This window comes from Monosiga brevicollis, genomic scaffold (genome assembly GCF_000002865.3).
Source record: "Monosiga brevicollis MX1 MONBRscaffold_18 genomic scaffold, whole genome shotgun sequence".
NCBI lineage: Eukaryota > Choanoflagellata > Craspedida > Salpingoecidae > Monosiga > Monosiga brevicollis.
The window spans coordinates 522,305-535,047 of NW_001865055.1; the positions used below are offsets into that span (position 1 = coordinate 522,305).

Consider the following 12,743-nt stretch of genomic DNA (forward strand, 5'->3'; position numbering starts at 1 on the left):
ACGCAACATCATCTCATGGTGGTGCAAGGGTGCATGCCTCATACAGCTGTGCTGCGTGTCAGTTCATGGATGAATAGAATGGCCTTTGCATGAGCTGCTGGCACTGGCGCCTTACGGCCACATCTGTTAGCTGTTTGATGACGGAAACCTCATCGATCGTGAATGACACGAAGCATTTGTCATGCCCATTGACCAATTTTAATATCCCGGGTTCAAGATCAGGGTATCGTGTCAGGCTCCAGCACGTCTGGAGGCCGGTTTTGGGTTGCGAGGAAGCGCGTAGGTTTGAGGAAGCGTTTTTAGAGAGGGTTGAGAGACGTCCGTCGGGACGGAGCGAAAGCTGTGTTGGTGTCTTGAGGTCAATTAAAACAGCTGCGGTCGGCAAGCATTCACAGTGACCAGACCAGGTGCACCGTTAGAATGTCTGTAGAGCCGCTCAATCCCAAGGATGGGGAAAGTGCAACTCATGCCCAACCGCAGGTGTCACAACAAAGAGAAACAACAATAGTGACAAGCTTATCGCCCCAAGGCATGTGCCGGTCGAAGTGGAGGTGTGTATGTGTGAGGTCACAGCAGCTATGGGGGTTCCAGTGGAAATGCCCATAGAGACCGACACTGAGTGTGCTCAAGCAGTGGGAGTGCTCAAATGTGGAAGCACGGATTTACGCTCACACATCGTCATTTTGGCCAAATTGAGATATGGGCCGTTGTTGGTGTTTCCTGGGGTGGATGGGCCAGAAAACGAATTTGAACGCCCGGCGTCTTCCGAGCCTCCTGCTCAAAAACCCGAGCTCAATAGCTGCACTATAAAGCAGTTTCGATTAGGGTGGGTACGCACGCTCAGGCAGACCCATACTTGCAGAAGGCTTCTGCCTGCCCAGGCGCTTGGAGGTATGGTCCGATTTTCATTGCCAATTAAGCTGCACGCGACTGGGTTCTCGTAGGCCTGCGGCAACCAGCATTGTGCTCCCACAAGCCAGCACCTTCCGTTCCTTTTGCATGCGGCAGCCAACACACCGCGCTAGGGCACGGTCTGGCCAGCTCGTTTGCCAGTAATATTATTGTGACGATACACTCATCTTTATTGAACCACAGCTTCTGTCTGTGGGTCAATGCACAAAGCTCACAGAGGAAATAGAAGCGGGAAGGTAAGTGCCACTTCCAAAGAGAGACAGGGGGGGAATTGGTTTGAAAGGCATAAAAAGCAAAGACACAGAACTACCACATGTAGAGAGAGATGAATTGAGAGAGAGAGAATTTAGTAGAGAAAGAGAAAGGCTGTTTAAAGACACAGAGGAATAATAAACTACCACATGTAACAACAGGAAACCAAAGAAACTATTGTTCACACCGACGCTTTTCGGATGCATGCACGAATGCATTCTTTGAGCGGCGCGGATGGGGTTGATGTCCGCGGTCATGTGGTGAACAAGAGGATTCGAGTCGGGGCTCACAGCCGGTCAGGCAGAGGAGGCTCCGAAAGCGAGCTTCATAGAGGAGGAAAGAATGCTTGCTGCTGCTCTTTTTCTCTCTTGACGTTGAGACCCACAACAAAGCAAGACCAAGCAGCACTGAGCACCAAACCAAGCCATCGAGGTGAGAGCGCGGTGAACTTGGTGGCTGGGTTGTGTTCAAGAGCATTTGGCACAGCCTCGCTTGCCTGGACACACCGACAGCAGAGCTCACACACATCTGCCGTGGCCTTTTTCCCTTGGTATCTGCGTGCAGAAGCTAAAAGAGTTGCCTCTTGTTCCAGCAAGGCCAACAAGACCGGTCTGGGTGTCACTTGCAGGCCGCTCAGGGCCAGCGCATGGAACGGCGCGTCCTCCACCATGTTGCGAACTTCAATGAACAAGCGACGAACGTCGCAAACCGCGTTGGACGGCGGTCGCGGTGAGAAGGTCGCCACTTTCGAAGCCAAGTTCCATGGCCAGCTCCCCGTCAGCCGACCTCAAGGCAATGATGTGGTCATGCATGCCGTCTCCAAAATCCATGAACTCAAGGTGAGGTCTCACACACAGCCTGCTCGGCAAGAGCCAGCGTCGCGGTTCCGAACACCCTGCGGCCCCCATTTGTTCTTCTCGATCTCCCGTGCCTGACCCAGCTCATGATGTGCCTCTGGCCGATTTTCCCATCCCCAGCAACGAGCCATACCCGTTCAGATCATGCTCACCACCAAAGGCGTGTACGTGGACCAGAAGGACGACAACTCGCTCATGTGCAAGGTGCGTGTGGCATCACCTGGTGTACAAGTTTTGGGCTCTCACCGGCCGTATTTCATGAGCCCTCTGTCGCCGGTGCTGCTTGATGCTACCTTAGGTGCCCGTGGCCCAGCTGTCATGGGTGTGCACAGATCCCCGCAACAAGCATCTATTCTCTTTTTTGGTCCACGAGCCCCGTCTTCACACCGTCGAGTGCTACACTTTCTCGTCCAAGAAGAATGTACGTTTGACGCACGGCGCCTCATGAAAGCTCTTGAGGAAACTGGCTTGCCTCGCCCTACCTGGAAGCAATGCGGACGCCAGTAGCTACGTCGTCACGCCACGCCTTTTCTTTGGCTCATGGGGCATTTTGGGGATCACACAGGGCAAGGTGTTTGTCACAGCGTGCAACAAGCTCATTGCTGATTTGATCGCCGATGGCTCGCGTGCCGAGGCTGAGCTGAAAATGATCGAGTCGGCCGTGCCCATCATGCCTGTGCAGGCGGAGCGCGACGTCGAAGAGGTCAGGGACCGTCCGATCCCCATATAGCCAGCATCTGGTCACCCGGCATTCGTCATCGTGGCGTGTCGTGGCCTTGCTGCTTGGTAAAAGACTCCTGGCTGCCCCCGAAACACTCACTTTGTGCCCCTTGCTCCGCGCCTCTGGGCATCTGACTTCAGGACTATGACGACTCGGGTCGTCTGATTCGTCGCAGTCACCGCCGTCATTCCCACATGGATGACTTGGGCGTGGAAGAACTGCCACTGCAATCGTACATCGATCCACGTGCGTCAAGGTCCAGTGCCGCTATTGCTCGCCGAGACAGCACTCGGTCCCCTCATTACGCTTGCGCCCTGTACTGATCGATTGTGTTCAGAGCCCTGGGTTTCCGACGAATACATCAAGTCCAGCCTTGGCTGCTTTAAGGCCATTTACAAGGGCGGCATTCCCGTCAAGGAGATTGAAGGGTTTCACACCGTCCAACAAGCAGCATTGCGCGTCAAGGACTTTGGTCTACCGCCCAAAGAAGTGACGCTGGTTGTCACGCAGGCCCAGCTCATTCTGGTGGAGCGGGACACGGGCGATCACATGCACGAAATCAACATGCTTCACGTCTCATACAGTCTGGTTGATCCGCGCGATCATTCTCACTTTTACTGGATCGTGAACGATCCTCGCATGGGGTTTGCCTACTGCCACATCGTGCAACTCTTGGGCAACGCTGAAATGCTGCCCACGTGTATGGCCGCGGCGCAGCGGGCTGTGGCTCGTCATCGTCGCGAGCTGGCCAGCCAAGATGCCATTGCCGCCGCGGCTACCCACGGCAAGCGTGGCAAGAAGACGGCCAAAACGCCCCCTCTGGGCGTGTACGAGGTCAAATATCTGGGTGGAGTGCGCTGCGACGGTACGCCTGTGGGACTGGGTCGCTAGAGTGCACCGGGCCCCTGCCGCTGGCCAGCGATGGCAGCGGCCTAATGCAGCAGCGATCTATGCTCTGCATGTCCGCCTCGCTCGATGATTCTGTCTTGTTTTGCCCCTCATGCGGAGCGCTGCATTGTGCGTACAGGGGCGGGCAACGAGGTGGTGAGGAAGGCCTTGGGTGACTTGCGCCAGCAATTTCAGCAAATGTTGCAGTTGGGAGACGTTCAAGACTGGACCCAGGCCGGCGATCGCGTCGTTCTGGTCATGACTGCCGATGGCATTCGGTATGCACAGCACCCATCATTGGTTCATCCGATCCCATGCTTCATCATTGTGATTTGTTTGAAGGCAGGGGTGTGGGGTAGCGCAAGACAGCGCGGGCTTTTCAATGCACGTGTCGATTGGCATATCAGGCAATCGCACGAGGCTGATAATCGCTCTTTGTGGAATCCACCCTGCATAGGGTCGTTGATCTCATGTCGGGGGAGGTGCTCTTCTTTGTTTACATTCGCGACGTGGCCTTTTCAACACATCTGCATTCAGGCGTCGATCGCAAGAACGTACGGCCCCAAGTTTGGCGTATTCATGCTGGCGGATGTCCGATAATTTGCATGGGCGTTGAGATGACTGGTCACTGTGGTTGGGCTTGGCATTGTGTGCTTTGTAGAATCCCGAACACGACGTGTTTGGCTTTGTCGCACAAGACGAGAAGCTCAATCGTCACGTTTGCCATCTCTTCAAGGTCAGTGTCCACGCGTCCGGCTTGGGGCGGAATATGCTCTCTTGGGGGGGGGTGGGGGGTCTGTATCAAAGTTGTGGCCGGCTCATGTGCCCATGTGTGCTTTGCCCGCTGCTCGTGCCGTATCGCCTCGCCTGCAGTGTCCGCCAGGAATGGCCCGTGACATTTGCCGCACGGCGGCGTTTGCCTTTAAGATGTGCATTGAGGAAATGCAGCGCACAGAGCAGGAGAATCCCTTTCAAGCGTCGTCCAAGACCGACATGGACTTGTCCTCCCTCTTTCCCGACCACCTCATTATCTCGCGTCGGGACATCAAGGCCATCAAGGTCTTGGGGTCGGGCCAGTTTGGTACCGTGTGGTTGGCGTTGCAGCGAATGCGCGACTCAAGCAGCAGCAAGGCCGTGAAACACCGGGCCGTCAAGTTGCTGCGACCAAATGCCTCAGAGCAGGATCAGGAAGACTTTTTGCGCGAAGCCATCACCATGTCTCGCATCTCACACCCAAACCTGGTGCGCTTGGTGGGGGTGTCTGTCAACCACGTGCCATGGCTGGTGGTCTTGGAGTTTATGCGCTACGGCGATTTGCGCAACCTATTGATTGCGTGCTCGGAAAAGAAGATTGAGGTGACTTTGGCGGAGCAGTTGCAGTTTATGCAATCGGTCTGCTCAGGCATGGCCTATTTGGCGTCGAAGCGCTTGGTCCACATGGATTTGGCGTGCCGCAACTGTCTGGTGGGCAGCAACAGCCAATTGAAGATTGGCGACTTTGGTTTGACCCGCCCCTTTGACGAGGGCAAGAACTACTACAAGCTCGAGCCCAACAGTTCGGTCAAACTACCCGCCAAGTGGCTGTCGGTGGAGGCCCTCTCCACCATGACCTTTAGCGAGAAGTCGGATGTGTGGGCTGCCGGAGTCGTCTTTTGGGAGATTGTCACCTATGGGTCTCAGCCTTACCCACAATTCCGCAACAAGGAGATGCGGCGCAAGCTCAAGGAGGGTTATCGACTGGAGCAGCCCACCGATTTTGCCTGCCCCACAGATTTGTATGAGCTCATGACGCTGGCTTGGGAAGCAGATCCCGACCGCCGCATTTGCTTTGCCGATCTCGGCATCAAGGTGGGTTGGCTTTTGGGGGGCGCTCGTGTTGGGAGTCGGGCCGCACCATGCCCATCACACCTCTCTCATCTGATAGCGATGGTAGCCAGGTTTAGCCCATGCTTGCATGTGTGGCTTCGTATTCACGCATTTGCTGGGGTGCCGTAGGTACAAGCTTTGCTCAAGGCAGAGCTGGCCAGAAATCGCAACAAGCTGCGCGACATTGGGCTGGTGGTGAATGGTGGCGTGGAGAAGGAGCTGCCGATGCAGCGAGAGACCTTTGTGGAGCTCTACTCGCAGTTCACGTCTGGCACTGCGAACCAGGGCCAGTACTTTCAGGCGTACGGCTCGGCCACCGAGGCCAAGGACGACTATGTGGACGTGGATGGGGCTGGCCCCGATCCACAGCGCACAGACCTGTACCTCGATGTTGAGGCCCAAGGCAAGCCGGCTGAAGACGACAGTTACATTGAGCTCGCTGTGCCCGAGGACGAGCAGGAGGGCAGTTACATGCAAATTGAACAGGAGCTTCGCGGAGACACTCTGGGCGACGTTAGCCGGAGCAATCCTCTCTTTGCCCTCATCGAAGGTACGCACGGCAAGCCCTGGCGGTGTGGTTGGCATCAAGGCCATGTTGCGTTGCTCGATCCATGCCGCCCTCACTTTTATGCTGGCACCATCTATGGAAATGAATGCGTGTGGAGTAGACGAATACATTGATGCAGTCGCGGAGGAGGGTGAGGACGACGGGACGGGCGTGGGCGCGTCTTACTTGGCAGTGGCCGAAGCGCATGGCCTGATGACCGAAGAGGCTTGCGGCGATGTGGTCGACTCTTCTCACATGCAAGGCGATGATGGCGTGGCGGCCGCACTCCGAGCCCTCAACTTGGGTCGGCCATCGTAACCCCGTTTTGACGGTCGTCTTCCTTGGCGCTTGCTGTTGTTGTTGTTGTCGTTTTGTCTCTTATTCTTAACATGCATGCACGTAAGTGAAATAACAAACGAATCTGCTTAGCTTGTTGGTTGTAAAAATAAAAAAAAACACGAGTATACGAGCATACAAAATTTTTTCATCTTCATCGAAATCAATTTTCATCCTCGGGATGCGAAAGGAAACGGTGGAGGGCAGTTGGTGTGTGAATACGAGTTGAAATTGTGACGAGACGACCTTGTGATCGTCGTGTGTCCCAAACCTCAAGAAAGGAGAAGAAGCACACACCCATGGGAGGCAAAGGGGGAGGTTGGATCATAAAAGCAAAAAAGCAAAACAAAAAAAAAGGATTATCATGCCAGCTCGAAAGAGTACACACTCACACTCTTACGAGACAAAAAGGAAAAAAAGAAAGCAACAAATAAGGCGGTAAGTCTGTTCAACCCATCCGAAAGGAGGGGCAACAACAAGGTTGCTGTATGCACAGGAATCAGGGGAACGCGTGATGCACCTTGCTCCCGCCAACAATATGAAGCGAGAAACCGTGCACAAGAGGAGGTGACAAAAACAGCAAGACAAAAGGGAGATCAGAGCAGGATTTACTCGCGGTGGGTGGCAACTTGATCCGCGAGTTCATCCTTGATGTCGTTCATAGACTCGGTGACCTGCTGAAGGTTCTCGACCAGCTCTTCAGGGAGCTCCAGACTCGCGTTGTAGTGGAAGCGGCCGGGGCCGACGCAAGAGTCGAGGCCACCAAGCTCACGGGAGCGACGGTAGGCTGCCCAGATGGCATCCGACATGACAGTACGGAGACCTCCACGCTCAATCTCGTAGAGGGCGGCAGCGGTGGTACCACCGGGCGAGGTGATGTCGTTGCGAAGGGTGCTGGGATGAGCGCCACCACTTTGGAGGGTGAGGTTGACGGCACCGCGCATGGTGTTGAGAACCATGTCGCGGGCTGTTTCACGTGGCACACCCATGTGGACACCGGTGTCAATCATGGCCTCAAGCATCAAGTGGCACATGGCGGGGCCTGAGCCGGCCAGGGCGGTGGCCATGTCCATCTTCTCCTCCTCGGCCAGGTAGATTTCCTTGCCAAAGGTCTTGAGAAGTTCACGGGCTTGGAGGCGCTGGGCCTGGGTCACGGTAGGGGAGACGGTCCAGCAGGTGACAGATTCTTGGATGAGGGCGGGGGTGTTGGGCATGGCACGAATGACGGCGTCGGTGCCCAGGCCGCGCTGAATCTGGTCAATGGTGTAGCCAGCCACCACACTGATGATGAGCGTGTTCTTGTTGACCTTGCCCTGAAGCTGTTGGAAGAGGCGAGACATGGTTTGGGGCTTGACGGCCAGCATGACAATGTCGGCACCTTCCAGGGCAGCCGCGTTGTCGTTGGTGACGGCCACCTCGTACTTGTCCTTGAGTTCGGAACGACGAGACTGGTTGGGGTCGCAGGCCATGACGCGATCCGAGGTCACGCGACCCGAGCGGAGGACACCGCTCATGATGGCCTCGGCCATCTTGCCGGCACCAATGAACGAGACGCGGGTGTCGCCCAGGATGGAGGCAGCCGGGGGTTGCTCCTGCTCAGAGGGCTGGGGCACGGCCGCGAAGGCACGTGTTTGTTGCCTGCCAGCGCTGGTGGCGGCGCGAGCAGCGGTCAGACCATAGGCCTGGGGCGAGTAAGCAGCGGCCAGGACGCTGTTGCACTTCATGGTGCGAGTAATGCGGTTGGTGCGCAAGGCCTGCAGGGATTGGCCGGCGGAGCGGGCATTCAGGCCCCAACGCAACCTCGGGGGCACGTTCTTGTTGAGAAGGGCCTATTGTTGCAGCGAAGATCAAGCACGAGTGAGTGCGGGCGTTGTTTGAGTGAATGGGACTGCAGGTCGAGGGGTGTCGGGCAAAGTCCAACCACGTACCGCATTGGCCGTCTTGTACGACTTGAGCGGCGTCTTTGTAATCTTGGGCTTGCATATCTACATGCGGAAGGAAGCACAAGACGTGAGTGAGAGGCAAGCCACTGGAAGAAAGAGGGAGGGGGGAATAATAAAAAAAAACAGATCATTCGGCGGAGGGAGTCTTGAACGTACTTGGTTGATGTGGGTGGCGTTGGTACCCAGCACCATGTGCTGGCAGCGCTTCATGGCCATGCCGGACGACATTGTGGCGGTTTGTTAGCGTCGAGCTCGAACGAAATGGGAAAAAAAAAAATGCACACAAGTTGCGACCAGTCGTCACGACTTCCGAGTCAGATTCACCCAGACTGTATCAAAATGGCAGTCTAGGGTTACAGCTAGCTGCCAGTCACTCAATCAGACAGTGACCAACGGAAAGGCGAGCCGGGAGTAAAAAAAAAATACTCGCAGCAGTAGCCAAGGTTCATAAGAAAAATGCCGCTCCACCCAAGCGCGCGTCCAGTTCAGGTGGAAGGAAGACTCAGAGAGAGAAGGAGAGAGCAGAGAGAGAGCAGAGAGAGCAGAGAGCAGAGAGCAGAGAGCAGTGGTTAGCCGTATGTGTGTGTGTGTGTGTGTGGGAAAACTGTGCGGGACCATATGGCGTGTGTGTGTGTGTGAGTGTGTGGGATCTGATCTGCCACGTCAAGCTCAAATGCTATTTGGGCACAGCATTTGAGCTGGCTGCCGTTTTGTGGTGGTGATTGAAGGAAAAAAAACCCATTGGTCTAAAGGAGTAGTAGTGTGTGTACTTGACTTGGCTCTAGTTGAAGAAAGCAGCCAAGGTTTGAAGAAGACAAAAGACATGTCCAAAGTGGAAAGACGAAGAACACGTCGAGCAATCAAATTTGTTAATGAGGGTGTGGGAAGTTTCCAGCTTGTTCCCTTGGTTCGGGGGTTGAACGTGTGATGGACCTCGCTTCTCGGCAATGCTGTCACACGTGTTTTGGCGGGAACGATTTGTCGACAAATCCAGCGAACGAGGGGGCAAGTTTGGGGAGTTGGTAGAGTTGAAGCTTGGCTTGCCCTTGTCACCCCAAGGAACACATGTAACCGGCGGTTTTCAGCCGCAGAAAATCATGTCGCATCACGGATCAAAAGCAGGGTCGCGAATTTGTCCCCACGATACGGCCGAAGAATGGGGTCTTGGAAGTTTGAGTAAAGTATGATAATAACACACTTTGGATGACCGTAGAGTGTGATCATGGGTACAATTTGGGATCGAATTTGGCGGAATTGCCGCGCTTTCTGCGGTCGAGTGCCCTTAGACGCTTCTGGAGTGATCTGGCGTGTCTACTCATAGTCACCTAGAGTCATCTGTACTCATCTAGCATCATCAAGCGTCCTCATTCCAGTGTGGTTTCCAGTGTGGTGACTCCATTCTTCCATTCCCCCAGCCCTCCCACATCCACTCACAAAATCCCTGTATTCCCTCCCCACACTATTACCACACGCTCTCCAGCATATCAGCATGGATTCCACCACACCCATCGTACGATTTCCATCATCTAACATTCTCCCCACCACCCCCAGCAACTGCCTTGCTCACGAGCCGTCAAAGACTCAAGAACCAACGACCGTTGCACCCGCGTCCGGACCGCTTTCCCACGCTGCGACCCGGTTGACCCAGCTTGTTTCAGGGACCAGAAAAGGTGACGTCGTTACACCCCCACGCCCCCGCCTCTGGCTTGCCGTCTTTGCGTCAGAATGTTATCGCGCGCGCGCGCGCGCGGTGGCGCAGTGTCCCCAAAAGAGTTCCCAGAGCTCCAAAATTGTCAGTCATGTTGGCCCGCTTGGTCTCTTTCTGTCCAGCCGCAGAAGAAAGATGAGAAAAGCCCTGAAGATTAATGGGTTGCCATCCTCCCTGTCGCTCACTCTGAAATCGACGCGGCGCCGTCTCGCCATCGGTAGCAAGCGCCACTTTGAGTCGAATTCAACAGCATGAACTTACTTGTTCGACAGGGTCGCACTCGTAAGCATCCGCGGCAACTCAGTCACAGCGCGCGCTACGCCTCCCACTGCTACGCCTCCCACTGCATCGCCGGATCAGTGAGCTCGTCTTCTTTGCCACTCACTCCTCACAACCCCAAGAGGGGCAATCCATAGCAAACCGACGATGTTCTTGCAGGGTAAATGCTGACAATGTCAGAGAAGATCCCTATCATACTTGTCATGGCTTAAGCTATCTGACAAGTTCCATGTCCCAACAGGAGGACACAACACCTGTTGTGAACAATTAGCCGCTCGCTCACTTTTTTTTTTCTCTCGCTGAGATGTCGGACGGTACGTGAATGGCAGCCAGTGGCTCGGGTGCAGTGCGTACCCGGGCTCCCGTGCGTCGTGCGTATCAACGTTCTTTAGAATGGGCCACAATGTAGCAGGGTTGAGGCTGCTGATGACCAGAGGGACATGATAGCTGCTCCTTGTTGGGGTTGAATGTTGTATGAAGGCACTCGCGTGCTTCTCCCTCATCTCATCCTCTTGTCTGCGTCGCTCGCTCATCCGTTGCCCGCTCATCCAGCACCAGAGGGCCCGCCACCACCGCCGCCACCGCGTTCCGAGCGGAGGTAAGCACCGATCGTGCGCGCTCACCTTGGGCCCATTACCCTTGGCCGTCAAGGAACAGCCTCGCCCTGCTTTCTCCCTCACCCTCCCACGTGTCACCGCCCTCATCACGTCTTCTCGGGAAACCCTGCTGGTGGTGGTCTGCTCGTCCAACTTGGGTTGCTCAATCAAATTAGGTCACCGAGCCCCGGGGCCTACTCGAGGGATCGGGACCGCGATTATGACCGTGACTATGAGCGCCGTCGCCCGCACCGTGAAGACGACTATGATCGGCGCAGCCGCGACTATGACCGGGACCGGGACCGCAGCCGCGACTATGACCGCGATCGCAGCTACGACCGAGACAGCGAGCGACGACCCAGCGAAGATGGCAGTGGAACGGAGCGCCGTCGTCGCCGCTTTGACGCTCAGCCCACTCCTGAAGGCCGTGCCATTGCTCATGCCATGATGACAAACCCAGCCGCCGCCACCGCCATGGTCAATTCCATGGGTGCAGATCCATCCCAGCGCGTACGAACGCCCCTCTCTTCCCTTCTCCGCTCACCGAGTCGGGTTCATGGCCTCGATGCCCCCACACCATGGCCTTCATTCACGCCGCTCCTCGCTCTCGTGTGCCCTCGGCTCCCTTGTGCAGTCCATCTTGCAGCACTCGAGTGTCATGATGCAGTCCAGTGGCATGGGCGGTGACCGGAAACAACGTGAACTCTACATCGGTAACCTACTGGTATGTGCAGATCTGCACCTGCTTGGGCCGCCGGCCCTTCTTACCATCAAGCACCCAGATTCTCCAGCTGCCTCCTCCTTCCGTTTCGCCCCTCATTAATGCGCTTTGCTTGCCACATCAAGACGGGCGTTGTGACTGAGCCCGTCTTGCGGGAATTCCTCAACGCCGGCTTGAGTATCGTCTGCGCCACTCCCGAGGCAAGTGCGATGCCTTTGCGCCTGGCCGAGCTCCAACGTGTTCAGCCTCGAGGCAGCGGTCTTTCTCGCTCTCCATCTCATCCGCCATGTTCGCCTGCCCCTTATCCCCCTTACCTCCTACCCCTTACCCTCCGCCATCTCGGTTGTCCTAATTTTTAGACGACACCACCGGTGGTCAAGGTGGACATGTCAAACGAGGGTCGCTTTGCTTTCGTGGAATTTCGGACCGCAGAGCTTGCAAATGGTGCGCAGTTCTGTTCATAGGCCTGACCCTGCGCTGTGCTGTCTCTGATCATTGATGAAATGCTTGGGTGGCCCCAACAGCTGCGCTATGTCTGGACAAGTTTGATCTCATGGGCCGCTGCATCAACGTCGGTCGTCCCAAGGGTGAGCCAATGGCTGCTTTACTGGACTGACTGTTGATGGTTGTGGTGCATACCATCTTGAAGACAGGGGCCATCAACTCAACCCATTTTCTTCGGCGCGCTGACTGCTTGGGTCGGGGTGACCGCACAGGCTACATTGCCGATGGCTACACGGCGGTTCCAGGCTTGAATGGTGGACCAGGCCGTGACCGCCCCGTGGGTCAAGGACCACCACCAGCACCTGCAGCGGGTGGTATGGGCAACAGCATGGGTGGCAGTCGGAGCGCTGGTGGCTATGGCGGCAGCAGTAACGGTGGCGGCTATGGCGGTAGCAGCAGCGGTGGCGGCTACGGCGGTGGCAGCAGTCATAGCGGCGGACGTGGTGGCGGCCGAGGATTTTCCAACAATTCGGCCAACCTTGTCCCTCTGGGCAGTACGTCCCTTTTTTTTATTTTTATTTTTATTTTTTTCTTTCTATACCCTGTGTTGCCTCTTCCACCACCAACCCCTCCCTCACTATCGGCGCATTGCTTTCAATTCTTTTTCTTTTTT

The 12,743-nt window shown here is 55.8% G+C and overlaps 3 protein-coding genes across 3 annotated transcripts in view; 2 read left to right on the plus strand and 1 right to left on the minus strand.

Moving 5' to 3' along the window:
* Positions 1-1,832: 1,832 nt before the first annotated feature.
* MONBRDRAFT_27274 (uncharacterized protein) lies at positions 1,833-6,361 on the plus strand (the record flags this gene model as incomplete). Its single annotated transcript, XM_001747635.1, has 12 exons — positions 1,833-2,003; positions 2,142-2,225; positions 2,320-2,442; positions 2,587-2,724; positions 2,883-2,988; positions 3,080-3,607; positions 3,770-3,908; positions 4,088-4,184; positions 4,292-4,366; positions 4,504-5,478; positions 5,626-6,046; positions 6,165-6,361. 12 exons carry the CDS (start codon positions 1,833-1,835, stop codon positions 6,359-6,361), a joined length of 3,054 nt encoding a protein of 1,017 aa, XP_001747687.1.
* A 626-nt stretch (positions 6,362-6,987) lies between these two features.
* Positions 6,988-8,538, minus strand: MONBRDRAFT_27275 (uncharacterized protein; the record flags this gene model as incomplete). The annotated part of the gene is made up of 3 exons (XM_001747722.1): positions 6,988-8,208; positions 8,308-8,364; positions 8,479-8,538. The coding sequence occupies 3 exons, from the start codon at positions 8,536-8,538 to the stop codon at positions 6,988-6,990; spliced, it is 1,338 nt and encodes a 445-aa protein (XP_001747774.1).
* Positions 8,539-10,776: 2,238 nt separating this feature from the next.
* The window catches only part of MONBRDRAFT_33340 (uncharacterized protein), a gene marked incomplete at its 5' end in the record, with an annotated part of 2,333 nt that continues 366 nt past the window's right edge, over positions 10,777-12,743 (plus strand). The window contains 7 exons of the mRNA XM_001747636.1: positions 10,777-10,907; positions 11,082-11,415; positions 11,540-11,629; positions 11,752-11,826; positions 11,986-12,070; positions 12,151-12,213; positions 12,343-12,624. Coding sequence (XP_001747688.1) covers positions 10,777-10,907; positions 11,082-11,415; positions 11,540-11,629; positions 11,752-11,826; positions 11,986-12,070; positions 12,151-12,213; positions 12,343-12,624 — 1,060 coding nt within the window. The remainder of the gene's footprint in view (positions 10,908-11,081; positions 11,416-11,539; positions 11,630-11,751; positions 11,827-11,985; positions 12,071-12,150; positions 12,214-12,342; positions 12,625-12,743) is intronic.